Below are 10,820 nucleotides of genomic sequence, written 5' to 3' on the forward strand. Positions count from 1 at the left end.
CTGGGCGCAGTGGCTCATTTAAGTAAATATCGGACTCCAAAGAGTTTTGCAGAAAGTGATTTAGGCAGAGAGAGAGACAAAGGAGAATGAAAAGCAGCTTCCACAGTATCATGGAAGGGGATCCAGATATGGAGTTCCCCCGGATGAGGGAGAAGGGGACTTTTAGCCTGGGAGAAATACCCACCCCATTCAAATTTTCTGTCCTATGAAAGGAGTTCCTTTAAACTTCTGTTGGAGTGATTGACCTTTGATTTATTTCCCCCGTGCATGCGAAAGTTAAACAAAGACCTGTAAGATTCCGGATGGAGACGTGGGTGGGGATATGACACTGAAAAGTTCTTTCCTTTGAAACTACACTCCCTTGGGGACCCTGGAAGAGAATACATTCCCTCACAAGGATCTCAAGAGTCCAGCACATCCAGGTAGAAATGTTAACTAACTACTTATCAGAAACAATGGAGACCAGAATACAATGAAATAACATCTTCTGGGCAGATGGAAAAAAAAAATTCCATCCTAGAATGCTATATCTAGGAAAATATCCTTTAAAAATGAAAATGAATTAGACATCCCTGACAAATGAAAGCTGAGAGATTTATCGCCATCAAACTTCTTTTTTTTTAAAGGTTCTGAGTGTGTTACTTGTGTTTTTTAAATTTTGTTGCTACTGAAAATAGTTTTACTAAGATCAAGACATTCTATCAACTCACTCATCTTTAACCTAGTGAGAATAACATAAATACTGTTTTTAATCTTTAGAGACAACCAATAGACCATTCCAGATTTGTTCAGAATAGAATATAAATATTAATAACCTAACAATGTAAACATTCGACCGAAATTTTAAAGAAGGGTAATGCTGTTATTTTTAATTTTATAGTGGATTGAGAAATAGTGGTATATTATTTGAAATTGTAAACAAAACAGAAGAAACAAACAACATAGGACTTCAAGTTTTAAAATGGTAAACCCTTCCCTAATCTGTTTTTTGTTTTTTTTTTTTGAGACAGAGTTTTGCTTTTGTCACCCAGGCTGGAGTGCAGTGGTGCCATCTCGGCTCACTGCAGCCTCCGTCTTCCAGGTTCAAGCAATTCTCCTGCCTCAACCTCCCAAGTACCTGGGACTACAGGCATGTGCCACCATGCCGGCTAATTTTTAGATTTTTAGTAGAGACCGGGTTTCACCATGTTGGCCAAGCTGGTCTGGAACTCCTGACCTCAGGTGATCTGCCTGCCTCGACCTCTCAAAATGCTGGGATTACAGGCGTGAGCCATTGCACCCAGCACCCTTAATCTCTTTTTAAAAATTATTTAAAAACAACTAAGAGAATAGAAAACAAATTCCCCAGTGTATGAGGAAAGGTTGCCAAATAGGGAAGGTAATGGCAGAGGGAAGATACCTAGAAAGGATCCTGCTTTTACATCTTCAAATTACAGACAAAGCCAGAAGGCAGCATACTCATTGTTGAGAACAATAGGAACAGTCGATGCACTGGCAGCGGGAACTTCTCTAGACCGTTTGGCATCATGGAGGAAACAGGGCAAAGACATACAGTCATGTCATCCAGAAACTATGTGAGGCACAGTGGAAAGGAGACACTGGTTGGGCTATAGAGTTCCTTGTTTACTCCTGTCGTGCTAAAAGCTGTGTTGAAGCAATGCAGAAGAGATGTATTAAATTGGGGATAGCCAATTTAATTATTTGGTAAAAAGTGAGGTCTAAAAGAGTTCCCACCCACTGAACCCTACATGAACTGTATTAACTTTTACTATGAGACAAGCAGAATTTCTACTCTTTTCTGGTGCTGCCCCAGCTTCTCCCTTATACAACAAATCAGCAAATCTATCTTCAAATCACAGACAAAGCCAGCAGGTAGCATGCTTATTACCCAGAACAATAGGAATAGTACATGCTTTGATAGTGGGAGCTTACAAAGAGAATTCAATCAAAAATGATTAATAATCAAAGAGGAGGGGCCAGGTACAGTGGCTCACACCTGTAATCCCAACAGTTTGGGAGGCTGAGGCGGGAGGATCACTTGAGGTCAGCAGTTCAAGACCAGCCTGGCCAACATGGTGAAACCTCATCTCTACTAAAAATACAAAAAAATTGAGCTGGGTGTGGTAGCACTTGCCTATAATCTCAGTTACTCAGGAGGCTGAGGCACAAGAATCACTTGAACCTGGGAGACAGAGGTTGCAGTGAGCTGAGATCGCTCCACTGCACTCCAGCCTGGGTGATAGAGTGAGACTCTGTCTCAAAAAGTAATAACAGTAATAGTAATAATAATCAAAGAGAAGCCAACTATGAATCTATACAAAGACACTATAAGGAAAAGAGAAATGAACAAGGAAAAACAAGTGTTAGAAAAAAATCACCAAAAAAAAAAAAAAAAAATGTAGCCATAGAGCAAATAAAATTAGTGCTATTTCAAATTTAAAACCTTTAAAATGAGAAATTAAAGCAGAGATTTTAAGAGTTCAAGGAAGATAGGGTAAGATAGTATAAGAAGATCAAATGGAAGCTATCAGAGTTCAGGTAGGAAATTGAAAAGAAAAAATAAGGCTATTGGAAATTATGGTGACAATATTAATAGCAACACCACAAAGAACACTGAATATTTCTGTAAGGACATCAAGGATGGAGATGTGAGCAAAAGGAAGTGAAAAGGAACAAATAATGTTTAAAATATTAGAAAAATTACAGACGCAGAGGAAAAATAAAATATGTAGAGTTGCTGGAAAAAAAATAAGAACAGAACAAATGGAACCTGGAAATAATTTTATAGCTTCATTTTGAGAATGCTTTCATTAAGAGAGAGAGAGAGAAAGACATAGCTGGAGATGGAAGGGGAATGCCTTATCTCAGGAAAACTGTCACACAATTACTAACACCAAGATATACCTCATTTGATACATTGGGCTTCAATGATAATTCCTTTGGGCAGCTAGACAATAAGATCAAGGCCTCCAGGGGGCGGAAGAAGAGGATCAGTGTGGTCCCAGACTCTCTTACGTCAACATTTAGTATTGGCAGATAGTGTGGCAGTAGCTGGTAGTTACTAGGGGAAGTGGACACACCTAACTCCACCTCTTAGAAAGGCTAAAAATAAAAGAATGACAAAAACATATCAAGAAAATAGAAATCAAAAGAAAGCAGTTTGAATTCAGAGTAAAATAAAAATGGTAAAAGTAAATAAATTTAATGCAAAAAATACCACTTTATCATATTATGGGTAAGATGCTCAGTGAACTTACAAAAGTTGTCTAACTTATTATTTCATAATAAGAGAAATGAAAATTAGAACTGCAAAGAAATTTTATCTCTTAGATTGGAAACAACCAAAACAACTAAAATGTTTCATAAAACACTCTTACAAATTGAAAGTGGGAGGATAATTTGTAAAATCTCTGTGGTGGTTAGTTTGAAAATTTCTATCCAGCTGTGAATTCCCATGCCCTTTGACCCAACAATTCTACAAGTGTTTTCCTGTGGATTTACTTGCACATTTTGAATGACTTGTGTTCAAGGATTTTCACTGAGGCATCGTTTGTAATAGCAAAACATTGTAAACAACAAAATTATTCACCAGTGGGGGCTGCTTGTATAAATGATGCTATATTCACATCAATCTAAAAGCCTATCAATGACAGATTGGATAAAGAAAATGTGGTATATATACACCATGGAATACCATGCAGCCATAAAAAAAAAAAATGAAGTCATGTCTTTTGCAGGAACATGGCTGGAGCTGGAGCCTATTATCCTTAGCAAACTAACACAGGAACAGAAAACCAAATATCACATGTTCTCTCCTATAAGTGAGCCAAAAACAATGAGAACTCATGGATACAAAGAAGGGAACAGCAGACACTGGGGCTTCCCTCAGAGTGGAGGGTGGGAGGAGGGAAAGGACCAGAAAAGATAACTATTGGGTGCTGTGCTTAATACCTGGGTGATGAAATAATCTGTACAACAAACCCCGGTGACATGAGTCTACCTATGTAACAAACCTTCACATGTATCCCTGAACCCAAAATAAAAGTTAAAAATAAATAATAATAATATATATATATATATATAATTTAAAAAACAAAGATAGATAAATATCTCTGGAAAAATATATAATGAAATCCCAGCACTGCCTCTGGGGAGAAAAACTGGGTGGCTGAGGCAGATAGGTGAGAAGCTGACTTACTTTAAAACAAACAGTTTGAAATGCTCTCAGCTAAAAGTTTCAAGAATTTCTTTTTTCTGAACTACTTCAGAGTAAGTCATCAACTTAATTTCTAATGTTACTTCTATCACCCCCATATACTTTCTTGTATGTTCTTCACAAACAAGACATTCTCCTACACCACAATATTGCCCTCAAAATCACGAAGTTAACCTTGATGTTCCATCTAATACTCAGATCCAGTTTAAATGTCATTGTCCCAATAATGTCCTTTTTTATAACAATTCATTAATAAAATGATTCAGGCTAGATTCATGCATCACATTTAGTTGTCATGTCTCCTTCAAGCTAGAATGGTTTCTCAGTTGTGTTTGACTTTCATGATCTTGATACTTTTGAAAACTGTCGACCAATTATTTTTAAGAAGGTACCTCAATTTAAGTTTGATGTTTCCTCATGCTTAGATTCAGGTTATACACTCTGGCTGGAAACCACAGAAGTGACGGTACTCTTCTATTCATTGTATCAGGTGGCACATGATTTCAGTTATGCCTATTACCGGTGATGTTAACTTTAACCACTTGATTAAGGTGGCGTTTGCCAGTCTTTTCTACTATAAAGTTATACTTTTTCTTGTTAAATCATAAATATTTTGTAGTAAAGTACTATGAAAATATTCCATATCTCATTAAGCAACATATTTATTAACTTATTTATATGTATCAATGTGGACTTCTGGATTTTTATTTTATAGTACAGTGGGCTATGATTTATCATTATTATTATTATTACTTGTTTTGATACTTAGGTTTTCCCCGATTTGGCCAGTAGTCATGTAATTACTAATTTAATCAATACTTCTATATGAGATCAATCTCCTGTCAAAGCCACTGTGCACCCGCAACTTCCCAGCCCCTGAGCAGACACCCTTTTCCCCATTCAGGCTTTGACATTTTGTGCCAAGTGCTGCACTGCATCTTCACCCCACCTGAGCTTCATCACCCATGCCAACCTGTCCTGTCATCCTCCTAGAGAGGTGCCCCCATCTGGGTCTCCAATACCCCATACCGGGCCACCATTGTCACCTACTATACAGAAGCCCTCCTTACCCCTCCTGGGCACTGACACCATGCCAGATGCCTACCTCAACTCATCCAGGCTCCAGGACCCTGCATGAGGCCACCCTACAATACAGGTGCCTCACTTACCCCACTCATACCCTGACACCCTGTTCCAGCCAGCATCACCACCTCATGACACCCATGCTGGCCACCCTGCTCACTCCACTTGGGCTGCAGTGTCCTGCACTAGGGTTGCCAAGGCTCTCCCAACCCTATACATGGAGAGCCACTTTGCCCAGCCTCACCTATTGGCTTTCAGACTGAATCATTCTGGTAGGGAGAGACGAGAAAGAAAAAGCAGAGAAACAGAAGACCAAGAACAGAAGGCTGGATTTTCTCTGCTTACCCTTCTGTTTAATTTTATTCTATGTGTGAATCATCTATTCAAGAAATAAACTATTTTTCAATAATTATAACTGTAAAACCTTAAAAACAAGGGACAGAGTAGTGTGAATGAACTTTTTTTTGTTCAGAGCAAAGTACAGATGTAGGAGATAATATGTGAAGTTCACAAATAAGGAAATAGAAGCATAAGCATATTATTAGATTTTGGTGGTAGCAATTAGAACGAAAACCAGAAATTGCCATAAAAGGAAGGTTATTTTGGAAGGTGGAGGGAATCATAGGAAGGGGTGGAGCAGATGGAGCAGACAGCTATTATTTTTCAGTGTAAACTCTTCTGTACTCTTTGACCTATTTCTATAATTATAGTTCATTTGGTTAACTGTTTTCCTCTTTGTGGTTCTGCTTTTGCTTTTTCATTTTGAAAATTTTTCTTCACTTGAGATCAGATATTCACTTAAATCTTCATTATGTTATTTAAATCTTTGCTTCATCTTGAATTTATGTTGATATGTAATGATGATCATTTTATTAATTTACAGAAAGACAGCACACTGGATGCTGCTGAAGAAATCATCAAGGCATGGAGTGTCCAGAAGTCTTGGTATGTGCAGAATGGATTAATGTTTCTATTAGACGACCTGGGATGGAATTGTTACTTAGTGCTGCCACCTGCTGGGTTATAAGATATTTCAGTACAACTGAAATTGAACTATTTCCATTGTTTTTCCAAAGCAGTTAACCCAACTCCTAACAATATTCAGGAGATCTGACCTTTTTTTTTTTTTTTTTTTTTTTCAGTTGAAATGTATTAACACATCTTCCACTATCATTTTATAAGAATCAGCATAACATAGTGGGTAAGAACTATGAGATGTTTAACTTCTCTGTAACTCAGTCCAATCACTATAAAATGGGAATAAAAACAGTACCTGATTCATATGAAAGTCATTTGTGAGGATTAAATGGACTAATGTATGCAAAGCCTGGCAAACAATAAACACTCATCTGACTTTAGCCAGTTTCATGCTTCTGCCACTGTGTAAGAACTCCTAACCAGTTCCACGCCTCTACCACATGTATTTGTTTTGTGTACCCACCTTCCCCTTCATTCACCAATGGCCTTGAACTCTGTTCATGGTTTTGCCTCATACCCCAAGTACTGCTGTTATTTGCGGTGGCTTCAAGGTTCACAAGGACTAGCCAGGCTTTCTGTGCTTTGACCTCCTCACCGCTGGTGATGTTCACCTCCACTGGACTTCATCCACCCACTGCCTTGGTCACTCCCTGAAGCTTTTATCATTCAAGTCTGCTTCACCTTTTGAGATCACAAATTCATCATCTCTGTTCTTCTAGTTTATGCTTGCTGTCTTGTGCACATGTTCTCCCTTTTTTTTTTTCTCTCTCTCTCTCTGTCCCTCTGTCTCCTCCCTCTTCCTTCTCAGCTCTTTTCAAATATCACTTCTTGGCCAGGCGCAGTGCCTCATGCCTGTAATCTCAGCCCTTTGGGAGGCCAAGGCTGGTGGATCACTTTTTGAAGTCAGGAGTTCAAGACCAGGCTGGCCAACATGGTGAAACCTCATCTTTACTAAAAATACAAAAAAATTAGCCGGCCATGGTGGTACATGTGGGTAATCCCAGCTACTTGGGAGGCTGAGGCAGAGGTTACAGTGAGCCAACAATGTGCCACTACACTCCAGCCTGGGCAACAGAGTAAAACTCTTAAAAAAAAAAAAAAATCACTTCTTTAAACGTATTACCATTTCAATCTGCTATTTCACAAAAAATTGGTCTGTGACCTTCTTACTTTAGAATCTACTAGGATCCTTGTCAAAGACAGATTCTGGTCATCACCCCAGACCTAATGAATAATAATTTCAGGATCTAGCCCTCCAGGTGATACTTACACACATGAAAGTTTGATCATTACTGTTGTAGTTTGTAGAATTCCCCCATCTTATTTTTATTGGTTCCTTTAAATCTTCACTCCCTCATCTAGCCATGACTTCATTGTCTGTCACTTCAGCTAAGATGCTTTTGTTGCCTTGAATTATTTCCACCATTGTTCTATCTCAGCTTGTCAAAAAGAAAGAACTCAATCCTGGGATTGGAGCTCCATGCCTGAGCCTGGGCTGTACATTGCACAGTTGGGCAGGCTCTAGCAACCAGAATTCACATCGCTGACATAAACTAGACATAATTCAATGTTCCCCTGCCTTTTACAACAGCAGCAATTACTATCATTCTCCTATATATTTATTTTGTTTTGTTTTGAGATAGAGTCTCACTCTTGCCAAGGCTGGGGTACAGTGGTGCAATCTCAGCTCACTGCAACCTCCACCTCCCAAGTTCAAGCAACTCTCATGTCTCAGCCATCCAAGTAGCTGGGATTACAAGTGTGTGCCACGGCACCTGGCTAATTTTTGTATTTTTAGTAGAAGCAGGTTTTACCATGTTGACCAGCCTGGTTTCAAACTCCCAGCCTCAAGTGATCTGCCTGCCTCGGCCTCCCAAAGTGCTGGAATTACAGGCACGAACCACCTCACCCAGCCAATTCTCCTATTTTTAATAACAAAAATACGTTACCTCTATTCTCACCTCAAAGCCCACTACCAGTAGCATGATTAAATCATACAAAATAACTTCAACCCCACTTCTGTCAAAAATAAAATGAAAAAACAAGCTACCAAACCAGCACCTCCAACTAGGATTGCACCACTAATCGTGTGACTTGCCTGCATCATCCTCCTCCTTCCTTCTCTCCAGTTATAATGGTCATTCATCTTTGACCTGTCCAAGGCTGACAGGTTAGTGGTGGCAGAAGAATAAAGAGAACTGTTGGTTTAAAAATTACCAGGTCCAGCCATCTATAAGGAAGCTCAGGGCCCAAAGAGCCAACAATAACAGTAGCAATAGAAACCCCATGGAACCTGTGTAGCCTGTCCACCCTTGCTAGGAACTTGACAAAATTTCCACCAGGGTTTAAAGCAGGTTTTTGCCTCCCTGAGCTTGTCTAAGGCTAATTCTACCACATATGCTCTGGATCTTGTTTCCTCGCACACTCTCAGAATTGGCTCAGTCTACGCTCCTGGACCTTCAGTCTCTACTGGCTCCCTTCAGAAGTGGGACATGTTCAAATCTCTACCATCTTAGAAAATTCTTTCACTGATTGAGTCTATGTACTATCCTGCTATCTCTTCCCATTCAAGGCAAAATTCCTTCTATCTTGCCTTTCTCTCCTTCTCCTCCCTCCATTCCTTTTTCCTTCATTCCTATCTTCATTTCTTCCCTCTCTGCCTCCCTCCTTCCCCTGCTTTTTCCTTCCCTCCTCTCTTTTCCCCTCTTTTCCTCCTTCCTTTCACAAGTATCACTCGAACACCTACTATGTGCCAGGCACTCTTGTAGGCACTTAGTATACATCAGTGAACAAAAATTAAAAATCCCTGTCCTCTAGGGCTTTTCATCTAGCCAGGGGAGGCAGATTAAGTCATAAACATCATAAAATATATTGCATATATAATGTGTGCATAATTGTATGAAGAAAAGAAGTAGAGCAGGATAAAAGAGGATGACTGTTACAGAAGCAAATTGAAATTTAAAATAATGTGGTCAGAAAAGGCCTCATGGAGGGGACACAGAAGCAGATTTAAAGAAGGAGAGGGAGACAGCCTTGTGCAGATCTTGGGGAGAACATCCCCGGCAGGAGGAATAGACAGTGCAGTGATTCTAAGCCACGAGGGTGCCTGGCATGTTTGATGAGTACTAAAAGTCTAATATGACTGGACAGAATAAGGCAAGGGGGAGAGTAGTAGGTATTACATCAGAGAAGTAGCATAGGACCTCAAGGACTATTATAAGAATGATGGCTTAATCCAAATAATCAGGGTATTGTTCAATTTTTTAAAAAATATGTAAAATGCCAGCTGGTACCGTGGCTCACACCTATAATCCCAGCACTTTGGGATGCTGAGGCGGAGGATCATTTGAGGCCAGGAGTTCAAGACCAGCCTGGGCAACATAGTGAGACCTCATTTCCACACAAAAAAAATTTTTAATTATCTAGTCATGTTGGTGTGCTCCTGTAGTCCCAGCTACTTGGGAGACTGAGGTGGTAGGAGCTTGTACCCAGGAGGTGGTGGCTGCAGTGAGCTGTGATCACAGCACTGCACTCTAGCCTGGGAAACAAAGCAAGACCCTGTCTCAAAACAATAATAGTAATGATGTCTGTTGCTGCATTGTATATAAATACTCGAAATGGGAAACAACCAAAATATCCATCAACAGTCTAATAATTAATTTAGCGAGAATATTCATATAGTGGAATATCATATAGCAATGAAAATTAAGGAAGTACAGCTACACACAATAACCTGAGTGAATTTCATCAACACTGTTGTCATAGGGTTTCTTCACAGTGCCTTCAAATAATCAGCTAGAGCTCTCAGTAGACAGTATTCTGCAGTACTAGAATCTAGTGCTGTGATCATTGAAGTTTTACATATCAACTCCAACCTCAGGGCTTCTGGAATTTCTGTGTGCACACTGGGGTGAGGGTTTCCACAGTTTGGTCCAACAGGCCTAAGACTAGCCCATGGGAAACTCCATGTCTGGGTGATTCAAGAGACAGAATCATTATCTTTTTCATTGAGCTGTGATGAGGAGACTTGAGTTGGGGAAGAGGAGGGAATGGATTGTAAATATGAGGTCTGTGGGTTAATAGTGCAATATTGAATGAAGGATTTTTTTTTTCAGACATAAGAATTTTATTAAGGAAAGGCTCACAGACACATCCATAAATGAATGGGAGGTGGATGGGGAAGGGGATGAAGCTCAGCAAGGGTGTGATTTCATGTGAAGTCCCGGCATTGGCCTGACTGCCAGGGGAGGGACCTATGGAGCATAAATTATGCTTCAGAGTGTGTGCCTCCTTGTGAAGGGATCTGGGCTTTTTACTCCTGACCCTGTCAGTCAGTGGCCTCAGCCAAGGGGAGTGGGAGGTGGAGTGGCCACAGGCACATAAAACTCCCAGAGCCTACTGGCTTTCTATATGGGCAGACTGGCTCCAACATCAGGTCACAGGTAACAGCTTTAACCACAAATCACTTAGTTAAGATTGAGTACAGAGTGCTGGCAAGAGATCCTAGGGGATCTGGATGGCTGCCAACAGTACTGGTCACAAC

General features: G+C 39.9%; 1 protein-coding gene across 4 annotated transcripts in view; it reads left to right on the forward strand.

Moving 5' to 3' along the window:
* The window catches only part of KYAT3 (kynurenine aminotransferase 3), a 69,334-nt gene extending 62,677 nt beyond the window's left edge, over window positions 1-6,657 (forward strand). For all 4 annotated transcript variants that reach the window (XM_017501952.2, XM_037729023.1, XM_037729022.1 and 1 more), the window contains one exon: window positions 6,183-6,657. In XM_017501952.2, coding sequence (XP_017357441.1) covers window positions 6,183-6,326 — 144 coding nt within the window. In that variant the 3' untranslated portion in view covers window positions 6,327-6,657. The remainder of the gene's footprint in view (window positions 1-6,182) is intronic.
* Window positions 6,658-10,820: the final 4,163 nt, after the last annotated feature.

The sequence above is a fragment of the Cebus imitator genome, unplaced genomic scaffold (assembly GCF_001604975.1).
Source record: "Cebus imitator isolate Cc_AM_T3 unplaced genomic scaffold, Cebus_imitator-1.0 Scaffold286, whole genome shotgun sequence".
NCBI classification, from domain to species: Eukaryota; Metazoa; Chordata; class Mammalia; order Primates; family Cebidae; genus Cebus; species Cebus imitator.